The following is a 19,135-nucleotide window of genomic DNA, read 5'->3' on the forward strand; positions in this document are numbered from 1 at the left end:
CTTGCCTTAGCCTATAGTGGATATTAGGAAATCTCCCCAGTGAGGTGGCATCAAGGTTGTTTGTTTGTTTGTTTTTGCTGAATAGCAAGTCTATTGATAACTGTGATGCCTCTAGGTAATTCAAATACTTTGTTACCATCCAACATCCAGTGTCCAGATTTCTCAAACTGTCTTCAAAATTGTACTGCAAAGTATTTGGTTTATCTGAATCAATTCTCACAAAATGATGACTGGCACGGTGGCTCATGCCTACAATCTCAGCATTGGGGAGGCTGAGGCAGGAGGATTGACGTGGGAGCCAGGCCATCCGGACTATTGACTGTCTCATCCCCTGTCTCTGCCCCCCACCCCATCCTAATCCACTCAATGAAACAAAGTTTCATCATCAAGCACATTGGTTGGATACAATTTATTTCTTAAAAAAACTAAACAAAACAAAAACTCAATACTTTGTTACTTTAACATAGTCCAGTGAACAACAGAATTTAGACGTCAATTCAAGGTTCCTTCACGTGCTTTACAAGTAACAGATACCGTGCTTGTGATGAAGTTGCTTGAACTTAACTTTGGACATCAGAAGCCAAAAGAGAATAATGAAAAAGACACACGCCAATTTATTTGGCGTGTTTAACAAGCAGAGACCTCATTCCCTCCAGGGATAGACTGGTTTTGTTTCAACCTTCTAAAATGTTATTATAGCTCCCATTTTTTTTTAATGCAAAGAGTTCCAAGGGTTAAAGAGTTAGAGACCTTTAGCACACATAATCTCTACCATCTCATCAAATAAGGCAGGCAGATGCATTCCCAAGTAGGTTCAGTATTACAAGTTCCCTGAACAGTAACCCCTACCCATCACAGTAGTCCATCATCCTTAAGGCCCTCTTCATTAGGACTCATGGCCCTAACACTGACCCTAACTATCAGTACCTATCATTTACTTATTTCATTGTTTCATATGCCCACTACTCATATCTTAAAAAAAAATACATTTGTTTATATAGCTGTGCGTGTTTAAATATGTGGGCACATGAGTGCCATGGTGTGGTTGTGGATGTAGGTATGTGTGGTCCCTGGGGATTGAACTCAGGTGGTCAGGCTTGGTGACAGGTGCCTTATCTGCTGAGTCATCTTGCAGATAGCAATATCCCTATCTTAAAAAGACTCCTGAAGCCAAAATCGTATTTATTGTTATCACTGTATTATTAAGTTAGAAAGTTTTTTTTAAACGTTGTCTGGAGTGCTCGCTTTATGGGTCTGTTTGCATCTTGGGTTGAAATTCCAGCAGTGTGCTGCCACACCCGGCTCTCAGCTTGGTCATTTTTACTGCAACCTCCCTTCCCCTGTCTGCTTGTTCTATCAGCCCTGTAGGTAGTTCTGATGTGGGACTAAAACTCATGATCTTTTGGCTCGGGTTCTGCCAACTGAGTCATTCTGGCACTGACAATATTCCGTGACTCAGCAGGTCCGAAAAGGAAGATGTCAGAATCCAGATAATGTCGAGTCTTTTAAAGGCAAACTGGGAAACACAAACACAGTGGAAGAATTTCAAAGCGAGTCTGCATATCCAGGGGGAGAATGTCATTCCATTCCCAGCCTTCTCACTTCCTTCCTCGCCAGGGTAAATGACAGTTACACTTTAATTTAGAGCAAGGAAATCACGAAATTGACTCGGAAGCTGAGATTGGACCCAGCCCCTTGGATACTCCGGGGTGTCTCTTCTCAGCGGGGTTAAGCGCTTGTCCGGCGCCTCAGGAGGCATCCCAGGGACTGTGGCCAGACCGAGGTCACGCAGGCCGCCGCACCGTTGCGGGGTCCTTCAGGCCCCAGCGCCCGGCAGTGGCTGGGCTATACCGTAAGGACTGACACCTGGTTGGACCACGGTCCAAGTGATCGTGAAGTTAAAAGACAGATTCCGAGCCACCTCACCCACCCGCGTCGCCCTTTAAGAATTTCCTCTTAGTCCCCGATATCCTCCAGGACAAAAGATCCTCTTAGGACGAAGAACCTGGGGAAGGATTCCAGAAGGGTGCGGGATCTCCACCGAGGCCCCTGCCCTCCCAGCATGCAACGCCCCGCGCCCTACACTCCACGCCCCGCCCTCCTTCCTTCACTCACGCTCCCTCCCCGCCCACCTTGGGCCTCCCTCCCTCCCTCCCTCTTATACCCTCGCCCAGCCCACCTTTAGTCACGCCCATCCAGAAGCCCTCCTTCTTGCCCCCTCTCCGCGTCCATCTCACGCCCCGCCCTCCTGCTCCCTCGCCCCGCCCACATCTCGCGCCCCGCCCTCTTGCTCCCGCCCCGCCCACCTCCCTTCTCGGGCCCACTGCCCTCCAGGGCCGGAGCGCCAGTGGTTGCCCCTGCCGCCACCGGGAGTCGCTGGGGAGGACGCATAGGGCGGGGAGCCGCTCCCGACCCGCGTGAGCTGCCGAGGAGGCCGGTCTTGGGTTTTCTCCTCCGTCAGATCCCACCCCACCCGGCAGACCCCACCCCCTGCTCCTTCCTCCTGGGGCGCGCTCTCGGGTGCGCGCTCGGAAGTCGGGGGTCGGCGCACAGTGCGAGCTGCACACCGGGAGGCAGCGGAGGCAGCGCGGTCTTCGCCCAGGACGCCCACCCATCGGCTCTGCGCCCGGTTCTCGGCCGCCAGCCCGGTCCACAGCCCGGCCTCGGCCCGCAGCGGAGGAGCAGCCTCGGGGCACCCCAGCCTTCGCCGAGGGCCCGAGCGTGGTGGGATGACGGGCGGCGGGCGGGCCGAAGTGGCCCTGCGGCCCCGGGGGCGGCTGTGGCCGCTGCTCGCTGTGCTGGCGGCTGCGGCGGGCTGTGTCCGGGCGGCCATGGACGAGTGCGTGGATGAGGGCGGCCGGCCGCAGCGCTGCATGCCGGAGTTTGTTAATGCCGCCTTCAATGTGACCGTGGTGGCTACCAACACGTGTGGGACTCCGCCCGAGGAGTACTGCGTGCAGACTGGGGTGACCGGAGTCACCAAGTCCTGTCACCTGTGCGACGCCGGCCAACTCCACCTGCAGCACGGGGCAGCCTTCCTGACCGACTACAACAACCAGGCCGACACCACCTGGTGGCAAAGCCAGACCATGCTGGCCGGGGTGCAGTACCCCAACTCCATCAACCTCACGCTGCACCTGGGTAAGCGGTGACAACCCTGTTCCCCACTACTTCTCGTTCACGGCCCAGCTCCGGGGCTGCCTCCCTAGAGCCGCTGGTCTGGCCCGAGGGGCCTGTCCAGCCGCGTGCTGACGGTCTGCTCTCCAGCGTGGGCCACACAGAAATTCCTTTCTCCAACTTCTCAAATTCATCTCGCTTTGAACATCCGGTGAAGGCCACCATGTCTCACTCTAGCATCTCTGTTTTCTTACTCTTTTTAACCCAACCGAATTCTTATTCCGCTGATTATTTTCTATTTCAACAGTCAGGATTTTGGACCAACACCCCACTCCCCTTTTCCCCTTGAAGCGCTAATGAAACCCCTGGCAGGACCATCATGTCTCATGCTTGCGTTAGAGTCTTGAAGGTCTACTTTAAACACTTGTCTTTAAAATGTTTAGCTGTCTCTCTCCGGGGCTGAGAGTGATTGCTCTTAGCTCAGATAAGGGAATTTGAGGGACGCAAATGTCTTTACTGCCGGTATTGCCTATGTGTAATTAAAGTAGAAGTTCACTTTTAAGTTACTGTTCTTTAGAGCTGTTCAGCCTTAATTAAGAGCTATTTCACTGCTAATCCTGGTGGGGAGAAAACAAAAAGATAATGAAGACACTCACTGTAATTGCCGGGCAGTTTTGTTCCGGTGTAAAAAGCTCTCCTCGCCGTCTTCCCGGTTTGCTTTGATCCAAGCAAGTGTGGAAACGCGCATCATTTTAGAATTCAGGAAAGGGGTGTATGTATAGTGGGAAACTTCACGGCAGAAGCATGGATGGGAAAGGCCGATGATTGGGATGGATCACAGTTCCTGCTTGATCTAGGAAAGTTTTTTTTCGTTTTTGAGACATACAAGCGAATAGAAAATTCCGTCGTCGTGTTCACCAGTGTGATAATGTACGTGTGGGAAAGGGATTATGGATGTGTAGAGCTTCCATTCCTGGTGCATTGGAGCACATGATTTTACCAGTGGCTGGGACTAGAGCACTTCCAAAGAGAGCAGATTGCCCCAAGCCTGTCCGAAGCACGCAGGGCAGTTCTATAGAGCTAATAATATCTGGGATGTTTGAAAGGGACATTTTGTTGGCAAAGGATTCTTTGATCATGGCTTTCTTTCCATTGCTTTCTAGCACACCAAATATTCAGGGTTTCAGAGAAGGACTGTGACTTAAGAGAAAGTGCCTTGAAAAGTGTCAATTACCATGTGTGGGATAAGTTTTAGAAAAGCACCATTTAGTGCCTTTGTAGTAAACACCTTTTTATTTGTGGATGACTCACCAGGCAGATGGAACATTTTGAAAACAAGTTCATAAAATGAAACTGTGAGGCCTTTGCTTTTCAGTAACTGACTGAACGAATGAGTTGGGTTATTTTAAAGTCTTGGAACAGTACAGAATTGTAGAAGTAGAGTCTTGGGGCAGGTTCCTTTCTCCAGACAGTGGGAGACCCTCTGGGGTGCCCACGGTCTCATGAGACTCTTTTAAGGAGCTTGAAAGTTGTTCAGTTGCCCAAAATGAGTTTTGCAATTTATGTTCAGTTATTTTTAACCTTTTACTTAATTTTTTTTGTGTTCAATTCTGAATTCCCTTGAAGTCTTGCTTAATCCATTTTCAGAATGAAAAAAAAAAAAAAAACCCCAAAGAAAAGACCTTGATGTCCCCCAAGTGCCTGAGATGCAGTTGAAAAGTTCTGAACAATGGACATCAGTCTTGGCTTTCCTCCTGCTCTAGGCCAAGGAGTGGAGGTCTGTTTCAGGTGATTGCAGAGGGATAGACTACTCCCTGGTCAGTTCTCTGCTGCTGAGACAGTGTGCTAGGGTTAGAGAGTAACAGGTTAGGTGGCTGCTGTTGGGAGCCAGAGATGCTTGTTTTGGGCCATGTTACTAACAAGGTCAAAGGGCGCTTTCACCTCATTTGAACATTTTCTATATGCTTGGACTTGATTTTGCTGAAAAAGTCTTCCATTGGTTGCTAAATGGCATTCATAAGACAGGGTCTTAGTCTAGCTTTCCTGAAATTTGCCTTGTAGATCAGGCTGGCCTCAAACTCATAGAGATCTGCCTGCCTCTGCCTCCTGACTGTTGGGATTAAAGGTGTGAACAACCATGCCCAGTAGGTTTACTCTTAAGAAAAATATTTACAATATTTTCATAGCAGTCTAGTTATTGTAAACACGTGCTTTACACATTTTAGTTGGATAGTGTATGAAGTCTTGACTGAACTCACTGTACTTGTTCTTGGGTTGGGCATGAGGTCCTGGAGGAAAGGTGTGTGGAGGAGGAGGTGGGGAAGGGAGAGCTTTACGTGGCATGGGGTTGATCTTTCTGGTTTCTGTCCCATCTTTTTTTTTTTTTTTTTTTTAATGACCGGGTATATATGCATGCATGGATGCTGTGCTCAACAATTTCGGTAAAGTCGGCCAGGCCTGGCCATCAGAGTGTTTTGATAGTCAACGTATTCATTCCTTGACTCCAGTTACTCTGTGGGCTGTAGCTAACTAATTATTTCCCATGGAGTCAAGTACCATGACTGTTCTGTGCATCCATTAAATCTCCCCTCCAGTTCAAATTTCACATACCCTTAAACAAGTGATGCATATTGTGCCTTGGCCCTCCAGAGCCTGTGAAACCCAAGGGAGCGCTGTGAAAGAGGAGGCCTAGCCGCCGCTTTGCTGACTTCCTTTTCATGTTGCACTTTACTCACTGCAAAACTTAAATCATGTCTAGGGCTAGGTGTGTTGGAGCATTTGAGGAGGCTGACGATCAAGGCCAGCCTGGCATACATCGCAAGTTCCAAACCAGCCACAGCTACATAGTGAGACCCTGCCTTACAATTTATGAAGTCAGAGCACACTTAATAGGCATGCAGTATGCACGTTTTGGCGAAGAACATGAGTCACCTTTTTTTTGTATGAAAATGAAGCATGATGAGATATAATTCAAGTAAGACATATAGCAACAAGCCATTGTGTCCTTAGTTGCTAAGCTCCCCAGCTGGGAGACCACCGATGACAGGTTTTTATGTAACCCTTCAGAAATGTTCATATACCAGACTGTATGATCGTTTTAACTGGTATCTTTTAGGGGGAGGCTGAATTGTATTTTAACATTTGACAGTTACAAATTAGATCATGTATCACTTTATGTAAAAACGGAGGAAAACCAGTATGAATTCTGACAGCTGCCATTACTTAACTTCCATTACAGTGACATAGGGTTCAGGGCACAGCGCATCTTTGGCCACGAAGAGTTGAAGTCGCTTTGTATTTTCTGCGTGTTGTGGAGGGAAGTCTCAGTCAGGTACCCGATCCCAAAAAGTTCTGTTTTGCTTTCTGTTTACAGATCTTTGCTGAGTACTTTGTATAGATTTCTTAGCTGCTGTTTAAAAGTGTAGCTTTACATCTGATGATAAAGTTGTGAGTGAGTTTGTAGCAGTACCCAGGGACCTGTTGAAAGCAGTGCTGTAGCTGAGCTGAGGATTGTTTTTTTCTTAAAGGGCCCCTTTAGTTAATTTGATAATTATTGTGAATGGAAACTTGGCAGACAGGGTTTTGATCTTGCAAAAAGGTAGCCTTTTCTCATTCCTAAAACAATTAGGTTGAGAAACTGTTTACAAGAGCAACCCTGTCAAAGTTTATGGAGCTTCCAAAGTTAGCATTGCACCCAATTCCCAGGCACTTCGTGAGCTTTTCTAGGACGCTCTTTAATCTGTATGAAATGTCTTGTGTATAAATCAGAATCAACCCATAGGTGACTTGGCCCTCCCGTAACATGAAACAAAACAGCAAATTTTCCGTTTCTCCTGGGAAAACCTTTGTAATATGGGCTCTGCCTGTGTCGGGGAGTAGCTCAAGCTGGTGACTTCACTGTGGTATTTGTGCACCCTGAGGGGACACTATTTTAGTTTGTCTCACAAAGACCTGATTTACATTTGCAGGTTCCAACTTGAGACGCCAAGGAGCTGTTCTTTAATGGCCAGTAGTTGAGCGGTTTTATAAAAGTTGCTGTTGGCTATTTCCCTGTTCTACACCTCATTGCTTTCTCTGCAAATTCCTTCTCCCATTTTTCTAAGGCACCCAGAAGAAAATGTACACATGAGAGGAAAAGTTAGACTTCTCAGGCATCCCTCTCCGTCAGTTTATCCTTGGCCATGTTGGTGTGGGAGGAGTAACGCTGGGTTATTTCAGTTCTAAATCCTTTTAGGAAGTTGGGTATGCTTTTTACCATGTACCCCCTCTCTGTGTGCATACATTCTCAGATTACTGCCAGATATTCCCACAAACATTTTTAAAATACCTAAGAAACGCATACCATAGTGCTTGATAGAAAGGTGTGGAAGATTGAGGGCCCTGCCCTAAGAGCTGATACTCTTCTCAGTGGAGTTTAAACTTGTAGTGCTTTTACCATTTGATAGCAGGAGGGTCCTTATAATAACTCACCGTTTGTAAAGCCTCCAGCTTGCCAGTGGGTAATGCCTTGTAGTTCCATGAAGGCACCCACAGGCTCCTGTAGGTGCAATCCTGGAAATCCTGCTGCAGCTAAGTCTTGGAGGCCTTAGTGAACAAATTAATAGTTTCTCTAATAAATATCTTTAAAATGTCTGGATTATTCCTTTTGAATAAAAGCTCACATGCAGAATGACTTGGAGACACCAGACTCCTTTGGTTTTCTTCCTTGATTTTCCTTAGGTTCCTTTTTAACTTACATTTCCAAATTTTTACGCCTATGGTCCGCGAAGGGACATCTCTTAGTCTCAAATCTTTGTTTGCTACTTGGAAATTTAAAGTTCAGTTTTAGGTTAGCTCTTTCTTTGAATCCAGTGACCTGGATACAATTAATATGGGATGACTGGATGGAGCCATGTTTAAATTTATTTGTTGCCTTCTTGTCCAGTTCAAAGAGAACCAGTGTGGTCCCTCGTTGAATTTCACCAGACTAGTGCCACATCTTGACAACTTTGTTTCAGTCTCCAATTTTGCTCCTTCTACAGATGTCTCTCAGTTTCCAGTGCGGTTATGCCCTTAACAAAGCCATCATAACATGAAGGTGCGTCTGGTGCAGCTAGCTTCCTGGGCATCGTCCCTAGCACGAGTGTCCTGAGAGTAGTTGTTAACGCTTGTGGTTGAGTGGAGTTGAAGTTCCCTCCCAGGATTGGTTAAGAGTACTTACATTAGTTGTAGCCCAGGGAAAGATCATGTCAAAATCCAAAGTCTGCTGTCTACTAAATGTTCATCAGTTAAAGTCTGGTGTTTCCTAAATACTCATCAGCTATTCCTCATTGTAAACTCCCCATGTCAGCCCATCAGGAGTGGGGAACAGTCAGGATTGGAGTCTCCATATTTCAGAAATACCAGTTGATCTAAAGACATGTATCTTATCTATAATTTCTTAGTGAAAAGTTCCTTAGTGGCTCCTCAAGTTTTCTGGTAAGATGTCCAAAGCCTTTGTCCTGTTGGGCCAGGTGCTATAGGCTCTGGACATTTTCAGTAACTAGGTTTATCTTTTATCGCTTCTGTACACAGAGGGCTGACTTCGGTTTGGAACACTTCTCCCAGCCGTCAGCCACTCAGGCAGGCAGAAGTCCTTCCAGGTTTCTCTGTCGCCCCATGTCTGCCCCCACTTCCTGGCCTGGGCTGTGGTTCGCCAGGGCAGTCTCTGTCATCATTTACCACTATCTCTTTCTTTACTTGTCCTTTCTGCCTCTAGGCCGCATCGAAAGGTTTTGTGATTTTGTTTTGTTTTAGTTTGAGGAAGGGTCTGGTGATGTTGCTCAGGCTGTCCTGAAATGTCTGGCCTTAGGCTCTCTTCCTGCCTCAGCCTCTGATGGGGTTGAGATCACCGGTGTGTGTTTCTGCTCTCAGATAATGGGAAAGTCTTTGAAGGAGGTCTGGTACTTAGTCATCCTTTAGTTAAGTCCAATAACCCTTGTTGATTACTTGCTGTCCCTGAGCACCGTGAAAGCCTCTGATGGACAGTGAGTCCTGGGGCCTAGCCCCGGCCTCCTGCCTAACTGCGTCTAGATGAAGAAATCTGTGTCCTTAGATTTGGGGTAAGAAAACCACAGCCCTCTGACCCAAGTCTGTCTCAGGCCTGCCATCTAGTTTTGTAGGAGCTGTGAGTAACTTATACTTTTTAAATTGGCTACAAAAAATGATTAAAGGAATAAAAATGTTTTGTGACTTGAAAGCTACATGAGATTCAAATCCTAGTATACACCAAACTTCATTGGAACAAAGTTAAGCTCATTTAATAACATTGTTTATGACTTTTTATTGCTACAGAGGCAGAGCTGAATAACTGGGACAGACTATATGTTCCTGCTTATAGAAGCTGAAGTATTTAACTGTGCCCTACTGCACAGTTTTGGTAATCTCTGTTTATGTTACAATAAGTCTTAATTGAGAAATGCAAGGACAGAGAGGGTCCACTTGACCATTTGGATGGAGACTGGAGCTCTTGGGTCTTCAGTGTTTCAGCAATGAGTCTGGTAGCGTGTTCAGTAGCTGTTGGAGTAAGTGACGGGCTGAATTACGCATGCCCTAGAGAACTGCACATGAATTTACATCCTCAGAGCAGCACTGTTGAGCTCCTGCGTGTTTTTATCAATGCCATCTTTGCTTTCCCAAGGCGTGTGTCAGTGTTGTGTCTGAAATGATCTGTGGCACATAGGAATTTTATTTCTATAACTTTGAAAGTACTAAGGTATTGAAGCGATACAGGATTGAAAAAAAACTACGTCATTTTATTTTATCTTGCTTTTTTAAAATATTTATTTATTTATTATATTATATTATGTGTATAGCATTCCTTCCACATGTGCCTGCAAGCCAGAAGGGGGCGCCAGGTCTCATTATAGATGGCTGTAAGCCACCATGTGGTTGCTGGGAATTGAACTCAGGACCTCTGGAAGAGCAGTCAGTGCTCTTAACCTCTGAGCCATCTCTCCAGCCCCCTTTATCTTGCTTTTTGAGGCAGGCTCTCACTCTGTAGCCCAGGCTGGCCTGTAGCCCAGGCTGGCCTGTATCTTGGCGCAATCTTGCCTCTGCCTCTCCACTTCAGAAACTGTAGAACTACTGTACCTACTTCCATCTGTCTTATTTTTTTTAATAAGAAAAATTAAGACATGACTTGAAGTCAGCAGGATTTCTATTTTATGTATAGGAGTGTTTTGCTTGCACGTATGCATCTCACAGTCTGTTGTATGTATCTCTGAAGGACAGACGATGGCGTTGGATGCCTTGACCTGGAGTTACAAACAGTTAAGGGCTGTGGGCTGGGTTCTGGGAACCATACCTGGCTCCTGGAAGAGCAGCAAGTGCTCTTAACTGCTGAGCCATCTCCCCAGACTCCAGTCTATATAAATGTGTATGAGAAAACTGTTCATAAATTTTCACACGTAAATGTATAGTTTTGAAATTGTATTGTTAACTTTCTTCTTTTTAAAGAAATGGTCATAAACAAATTTTAGCTAAACATATATATGCTCCTGTCTATTGTTGAAAAAACTCCCTGTGGAGGGTTATCAGATCATCGAAGGGAAAAGGGGTGCTGCGCTGTCTCGCTTGCTTTACATGTGTGGATTGATTTGAGATTATTTAGAAGGCGAGCAGTCTGGGCTGTTGGAGTGATCGCAAACAGCTCTAGGTGCAGAGCAGGGTGTAGGTGGACTCAGCTAGCACCTGCTTAGAGTTAGCAGGGGTAGACCGTAACCTGGCCTTGCTTGCCTCTCATCTCCAGCTGCACTGAATTGGCGACCATCCCGCCATTCTCTGGGTTTAGGGAGAAGTGTCAAAGTTCAGAGCGGAGCTGTTTGTTTGTTTTTACTGCTCAAAATTCCCGAGACTTAAAAATAAGAGATGAGCCCATCTTGTCTTAAATGGTCAATTTCAGTGTAGGGTTTCAAGATGGCCGTGCACCCGTGTGCTGTCACCCTGACTTGGTGGCTCGCCCTGAGATTTGTCAGCAGGCCCTTCTGGGGTTTGCAGGCTCTTCTTCTCGTAAGATGATAAAGTTAGATGCTGGTTCTTAAAATTGAGAGGCCCCCAGAAAGCTCATGGAGTCCATCTGCATTTCTTCCTGTGCCGTCTTCCAGAGGCCAGCCGAAAATAACTGGGCCCAGTCAGTCTGGTGCCCTCTGCAGCTCCATATTCATGAAATGGAATAAAGCCACTATCTCTTTCTTGGACAATGCACACTCAGATCTCTTGTGGGAGGAACACCTCTGGTTAAGCTGGGAGGTGAACTAGGGATGTGCTTTGTTTTCTTCTGAAGCTCCAGGGAGTCCAGTCCCTCAGCTCCTCCTTTTATTCTGCTTTCCAGCTGTGGAGTGCCTCCCTGCTGGACTGAGGGCAACACTGAATTATTGTTTCATTTCTTGGATTTTTTATCACATCTTCTTGTTTTGAAAAATTGGTGGAAAACTTAATTTTCAGAATAGGTCTTCTCCATGTTTCTTCCTCCCTCCCATCCTCTCCTTCCTTCTAGAGAACAGGATCTTGCTAGCCCAGGCTAGCCTCAAACATAATATGTAGCTGTGCTGCTTAGCCTGGCTTTGACTTTGAAGCCGTCTTCCTGCCCCTACTTTCCAGCTGCTGAGATCACAGGTGTGCTTTTAACTAATGCTAGCACAGAATATATAGGTGATTTGTTCGTGGAATTAGTCTGGCTTAAGTAGGCAAGCACAGGATTTGGGAGAGCGAAGAGATATTTCTCTTCCTTTCTTTTTCTTCATCTGGAAGTTGCTGGCATTAATCGTGACAATCAATTTCTGTTGAGGGAACAAAGGAGCCAGCTGATTCAAGTTGCCTCTGTCCGTTGAGGTTCCCTGGGGAGCTGCTCTGAGGGCAGGCCTCGGAGGCAGAGCACAGGGGGTGTGCAGGGTGAGGGGACCTCTTGGTTCTCCTCATTTAAGGCAGGCTATGATTTGGTTGATGCCCCAGGTGGTGTAAAATTGTAAGCTTCTGGTTGTTGACCCAGGTTTAGAGACTTTAAGAATGTATGTGTGATGTCCGTGTTGGCCGCAATGTCAAGGATTTATTTAATTACTTCTTTTTAAATAATGGACTTTGATTCCCGAATATTCTCTGCTGTGAAGACTCCATCTTCTTTCCTTTAATCTTTACTAAGGTGTGACTTGTCATGGAGTCTGTTAGATGTAGTAAATCCAAGATTGAATTGTGTGGCTTTCTTGGAGGAACTGGTGACGCTTTGGGACAAATTTCTAGTTACGTGAAGAGTTTTCCCCACTCAAAATGACTGAGCTTGTTGCATTGGGTTTCTATTTGTTGGACAAAGACATTATTTAAATGGCAGCCAGGGAGAAAAAATTTATTTAAGGGTATTGTAATGTGTAATGGATACTGAAGACACTGAGGGAATTTGTAATGTGCTTGAGGGGGTAAGACAAAAACAGTCATCCATGCGAAAAATGATTCAGCTGAACGTTTAGAAAGTGCTAGGGGGTGTCTGTGGAGCACCTTAAGAGGCCAGGGGAAGTCAGCCAGGGGAAGCTTCCAGGGTCTTGAAAAAAACTAGTGGGTATGAATGAAGGACTTTCCAGGAAGGCTGAATTATTTGAACAAGCTCTAAGAATAATCAGGTAACTGTGAAGGCATTGCTCCCTTTTCTGGGGTAACAGGCCACGGTCTCTCTGGAAACTGGCTAACAGCAGGCAGAGGACTGTTTCTCAGTCGTCTGGCTAAGAGCAAGGGCAGACGGTATCGTATTGAAGCCTATGCTGGGTGCCTCTCAGTCCTTCAGTCTCCAGAGCTAGTCTCTGAAGAACCAGGAGAAGATTCGTGGTTTTTCTGTGGCCACACAGGTGGGTGTTGGTGGACTCCTGAGCTGACTGTTTTGCGCCCTTGTCCCTCTGCCTCCTCAGAGCAGACTTGGCGCACAGGAGGCAGTGGACTGTAGAGACCTTAAATTGGGCAAAGGACTAAGTATTACGCATTGGAGAGCTAAGCCTGGTATCTCTGATTTTGCTTGAAAAAGATTGGATTTGGATTTTTCTGTTAAAAAAAAAAGGAGGGCTTTGTACCTATTTGTGAAGGAGACTCTCTTAAAGGGGCAACTGTTAGGTTCGGAGAACTTTAGTTGTGTAATATTTAGTCTTATGGCACTTGGAATGCCGAAGGAATTTATTGAATTTGAGAATGAGGCCCTGGGTTTTGTCAATGTCTACTGATAGGAAGGGGAAAGCCTGCCCTCTGCTATTCTGAAGGGTGGTCAGTAAACTTTCATTATGCAGGGGAATGCCACCTTATCTGCTTCCTACCTTGGCCACAACTCTTTTCTGGTTGCTGAGTTCGGTTCACCTGTTCCTTTATCTGACATCACTGAAGATAAGGCCTGAAGGCGGCCTGGTTGATCTCCAATTCTATTCTGTTTCTCCTCTGCTCCCAGTAAATTCTGACCCTTCCTTGGTGGCTTTGTGTGTCTGTCACTCAAGTTTGCCAGCAGATCTAATGCACTTTTTAATTGGCTGATAGAGAGATAGCTGCTGTACCCCAGGAAGTTTCCTTTGTCACCGTGACCCTCTTTCAGGCTCTGGAGTGTGCCATTCACCTTGATTTCTGTACATGCAAATTTGCCAAGCAGTCAACCCCCCTTCTTTCTAATCTTTCGAGAGCATCACTGCACTAAGGTTCACTTAAAAGTTATTGTTGTTTTGTTTTGTTTTGGCTCTTACTTCTGAGAAGGGTGTCATAATTTCCCTTTAGGACTAGTGTTTGCAATGGTTGTTGTTGTTGTTTTGTGTGCTGCTCCCTGTCATAGTTCACTTTCACTTCTAGAATTTAGGATTAAAACAAACAAACAAACAAACAAACAAGCAAATGCCAACCCAACCCAGTCCCTAATACTTCTAGCTAGAGTTTTCCATGAGCTGGCTGATGGGTTTCCGTCCTTCTGTCTCTGCTCCTTGTCCTTTCTGCTTCCCTTTCAAACCTAACTCATTCTTGTCTTCACACTTGGGTGATGAATGTGGCCGTGCCACCCCAGGAGGAGCTCCGATGCCTCTGAAAGGCTTTGATAGCTTCCTTTTCTGCTGGGACGGTGGCACTCTCCATGCTGCATGGGACAGGGGTCTCCATGCTGCACGGGACAGGGGAGAGTGGTGGGTTTAAAGCCCTCGCCCCTGGTTCTCCCCCCACCCAGTTGGTAATATAGAACCATAAACATATTCTCAGGGGTATTCTATCAATTTCTTTCTAAGAGAATGAAAATGCCCTAGTCTTTCCAAGAGAAGAGCTTAGAAAGGGTATAGGAACGTCACCAAATGAGTTGGCAAGAACTAGGAAGTAATAATTTCCCTGCCTTCAGCTCATGTTGTAATTAAAGGCAGGAATAGTCTGCCTGCATGTTTCCAAAATCTGTGACCATTTTAGGAATAAGTAATAGCACCTTGGCAATGTAAGAATTAGTTGATTGATAGGGAATTTAAATTCTGTGGCCTTCACCTACAACATTTAGAACCTTAGTTTTAGAACTTGAGCACATTCAGAATATGCGGTTGTTGTGGTTTAAATGTGTTTACCTAGTCTACCAGTGTTGAAAGGGAGGTGGTTAGTTTACGAAGAACTGTCATAAATGGCCTCCTGTCTTTGGTGTGGTGGTAGGTTTATTGTGAAAGTGAGTTTGGCTCTTCCTATCTTATCTTTGCTCTTGCCGCTTGATGCTTCCACTATGTTACACTCCACAGAGAAGACCCTTACCAGGTAGGTACCAGCAGGCTTTGGGACGTCTCAATCTCCAGAACCATTTCTCTTTATTTTAAATTACCCAGTTTGAGATATTCTTACACAGCAGAAACAGAAAATGGATCAGATAATGGCTAACTAGAATAGCAATAATGAAGTTACAGAGTTCGTGAGGAATAGAGGTAATTTCTAAATATGACTGTGACCCAGTCACCTGGAAGTAGAGGCAAGAGGATCACAGGTTCTGAGTCATCTTTGGCAACATTAGGAGCACAAGACTCAAACAATGATAGGTAGTCCTCAGGAAAGTTTAAACTCTTAGAAAAATGTTCAGGCAACTGGGCAGTGGTGGCACACACCTTTAATCCCAGTACTTGGGAGGCAGACCCAGGTGGATCTTTAGTTTGAGGACAGCCTGGTCTACAGAGTGAGTTCTAGGATAGGAAATAGGTATGCAAAGAAACCCTGTCTTGAATAACAAACAAACAACAACAAAACCCCCAAAAAAGTTTAGGCAAAGGATTCTAGTTTATGTTATTTTAATCTCTATTGGGAAAATTGGGGATGGTAAGATGGCTCAATGGATAAAGGCACTTACTATACAAGCCTGGGGACCCGAGTCTGATTCTTGGAACTTGAATACTGGTGGGAGGAGAGAACTGACTGCACAGAGTTGTTCTCTGGTCTGCAGACAGGCACACATCCACACCGTGGCATGTGCACCCACCAATACATCACGGAGACAGGCACACATCCAATAAGTAAAAACTTAGAAAGTTAATGTGGGTGTAGTTGCCTCAGCTTGTAGTAATCTGTGGTGGTGTGTCCTCAGTCATTGCATCAAATAGTCTGACGATAGGGCTAGTGACTGTGCTGGTCACTTGTGTGCCTGTGCCTTTAGGGGTTGGGGTAGAAGGGAGTGCAAAGTCCCCTGTCATAGACAGTAAGATGCCTGAGAGAGGTGCTAGGAACTAAACCTGGGTCCCCTGAAGCAGCAGCAAGTGTTCTTAGCCTGCCTTACCATCTCATCAGCCCCTCAGCTTGTTTGTTTGTTTGTTTGTTCGTTTGTTTGTTTTGAGACGGGGTCTCACTATGTAGTAGTCTTGGCTGGCCCGAAACTCACTATGTAGACAGGCTGGCCTCCGTCTCCTGAGTGCTTGGATTAAAGTTGTGCACCCTCATGCCCAGATGATTTTTTCTTTTCAGATCATAATCTCGTACAAGTAAGCATCCTGGAATTTTCCTTGCAATGTTCATTTTGAACGTGGGAAGAAGCTGGGGTCCAAGAATGAAGATTATGGAATGGGGAGTGATCATATACATTAGATGCCTTCGTGGGAAAAAATGCTGTATTCAGGAGACTGCATGCCTGGATTGACTTTGTAGAGCAGTTTTACACAGGCTTGGAATCTATAGTGAGTATTGTAGATAAACGCACGCAATAGAAAATTCACTAGAGACTACAGATTCTTAGAATTTTACAGACTGAAAGTTTGTGGAAACATCTGTAATGCAGCTGTGATAAAATTTGTTTACTTTATTAGGATTGCTTTAGAACTCAAGCCTGTTTATTACTGTTGTTAATGTTTTTACCACATGCCAAGGAATAAGTCCGCGTTGACCTCTGGTGGACTTGGGAATCACTCTGAGAAGTCTTTGGCTTTAGGTCGCCTCCCTTGTAAAGCTGGGATGGATGTCCTGGCCCAGGCGGTAGTGGTGGATGCAGACTGTGACGAGATGACTGACTCTGGAAACCGACAAACCTTCCAGATGTCTGAAGAATGTGGACTTGTCTTGAATCTGTATCTGTACTCCTGTTGTTGCTTCATCGTAGCTGCCTTACGGAATGGCATGAGGGCCTGCTTTTTAGATTGGGAAATAAAATGGATGTTAAAGTTTTTTGGAAGCCTTTTAGTTGGTATTGGCTTTTCTGTGAGAGAAAGGAGACGGAGAAGCAGGCTTGGTCCCTTGGGCAGACTGTGGGGTGGGGGTGGTGTTGAGGATGTGGCTAGAAGTAACTAGAAGCAGATTCATCCATGGCTCTAGTGATCTTCGGTTATGAAATGGGCCTCCAGTGCCTCAGTCAGCAGCCTGTTAGCCATGCCTGACTAAATAGTCCTTGTTTTTGAAATTCACAGATTGCCCGGATCCCCACTGTCTCTTTGGCCTCTGCTCATATGCAGCTGTTTCTGTTCATACATCATTTTTTGTTTAGCTGTCTGGTTACTTCCTCAGTCCCTTTTATGGGGAATAATGGACACATGGAGCTTGAACACCCAAGTGTGTGGTTAATCAAACAGGAAGTCTCAAGGAAGCCCAGGAACGTTGTCAGAGAAGCTAAAGACAGGACCGGAAAGGCCATTCACGGTTCTAGGCTTCAGACATCCGCAGGGGAACATTTGACAGCTTCAGACATGGCATCCTGAAACGTCGCAAGTGGAATGTTGAATGCAGCACTTGTTCCATTTTACTTATGCATTGGGAACATTAAGTCTTAATGAATTAGATAGAAATGAAGGTGAAGAAAAAAGAAAAAAGAATGTAGCGTTGTTGGCTTTCAAGTAGGGAGGTAGCTCTGGCCGTGGGGTGACTGTGGATCTCAGAGGCTGCGGGTTGTCCTGACTGGACCAACAGGAAAGCTGTGTGCAGGATGAGTGAGGGGATGGGCAGGTGAGAAGATAGCTTTGAGCATTGCTGGAGGAATCGGAGGTAAAAACAATACAGGACAGGTGGAAACCGAGCAGATGTAATGGTGTGGCGTGGCTGTAATCCTAGCGGGAGGACTTAGAGTTCCAGGACAGCCTGATCTGCATAGCTAGACTATATCTCAAGGAACCAGAGAGAAGAAGAAAGAAAGTATGTGGTCTAGTGGGAGAACATGCGAATCAACGGATCCTGAGCCCTAACCCTAATCCTGGGACCCTCTGTGACAGACAGGAAATGCCATGAGAACGACAGAAACTCCTGCTACCTACAGAGATATCAGACAAATGACGTCCCAGAACAGCTATCTGGGACCCTTATGATTCCTACCAGTATTGAGATTCTTTTATCCTGTGATAGATCTGTCAGAAGTAGCCATTTAAATGCTATCTTTCTATTAACAGTGAAATTAAATCGGGAAGCTGCAGAAAGGGGAGTCTGTGCTCATCAGAGTTCACATTAAGCATGTGGGGGTGATGCAGATGCGCAGGAGAGCTGTGTCGGCCTGACTGATGGAAGGTGCAGCGGCCGGGTGGCGTGCCTGTCTCTGCTGTGCACTTCAGGCACAGTGAGCACGTGTACACCGCAGAGGCACTCTCCTTCCTGACTCTCTAGTGGACTTCCAGCCCCTCCAGGAAGACCATTAGCCAGTCTGAGTGTTTGTCATTGTGCTGTGCCCTGTCCGCAGTTCACCTGACTCGGTTTGGTGGGAACGTTTGGGTCCTGTGAGATGAGGGGTGCTGTAGGGTTGCTAGTATGCTCCCACTAGGTGAATTTACTGAAGCTAACTTTATACCCAGTGATTTCCTAGTCCCCCTAACAAATATTTAGAAAGCTTACTATGCAAAAGGTCCTGCGAAATGATGAGGACAAGGCTGAGAAGGTCTGAGCTTAAATTCCTGGTTAAAGTTTCCGTGTAGAGGACTTGGCCCAGGAAAGGCTCACTAACGGTGGCCCCCATTGACTTTGTGTCTGCGGTGTATATATATAGTGTAATATCTTTTGTCTGGTCATCAGCGTTCAGAAAAAGCTTGTAGAATGAATGAATGAGTTCTATGGATTCTTTTGGAGGACTGTGACCACAGAATGCTGGAGAGTATAAGAAGCAGCCATTTTCCAAGGCGGAGTTTGCCTTTAGGTAGGGTTGACTTTGGATGTCTGGAATGGGACGGAGTAGCTTCCTCGTTAGCCTAGTGCTGTTGGGTAGACACTAACAAAGCCACTGTCCCAAAGATCCCCAACAATGAAGTCGTTCGCAAAAACACTGATATTTGTTTTTCTTTCATGTGGTAGGACTGTGGTGAGTGGTTCAGGGCCTCCGGGTAGCTCTGGTCTACAAGGCCATCTGGGACATGGGAGCTTTTTATGGTAATAATCTGCCATTTCTTAGGGCGCTATCTTCCGTATGGTTGGTTTTGAGGGCTAGGCGCTTCTCTCTTCCTAATAGGTCCACACTGTTAAGGAATGTGTGTCCAAACGCTAAGACTAAGGCCTGAATGTGGCACACGTCATTTGCACTGTTAGGACAAGGGGAATGAGAGCAGATTTTGGCAGACAGCTCTGCATGCCAGCGTTTCCCCTAGAG

The 19,135-nt window shown here is 46.0% G+C and overlaps 1 protein-coding gene across 1 annotated transcript in view; it reads left to right on the top strand.

The window, feature by feature from the left end:
- Positions 1 to 2,592: 2,592 nt before the first annotated feature.
- The window catches only part of Lamc1 (laminin subunit gamma 1), a 111,908-nt gene continuing 95,365 nt past the window's right edge, over positions 2,593 to 19,135 (top strand). Inside the window, exon 1 of the mRNA XM_050135338.1 lies at positions 2,593 to 3,141. Within this exon, the coding sequence (XP_049991295.1) occupies positions 2,730 to 3,141 (412 nt within the window). The 5' untranslated portion in view covers positions 2,593 to 2,729. The remainder of the gene's footprint in view (positions 3,142 to 19,135) is intronic.

Source organism: Alexandromys fortis, unplaced genomic scaffold (genome assembly GCF_014885135.2).
Source record: "Alexandromys fortis isolate MF-2015 unplaced genomic scaffold, M_Fortis_MF-2015_v1.1 scaffold_21, whole genome shotgun sequence".
NCBI classification, from domain to species: Eukaryota; Metazoa; Chordata; class Mammalia; order Rodentia; family Cricetidae; genus Alexandromys; species Alexandromys fortis.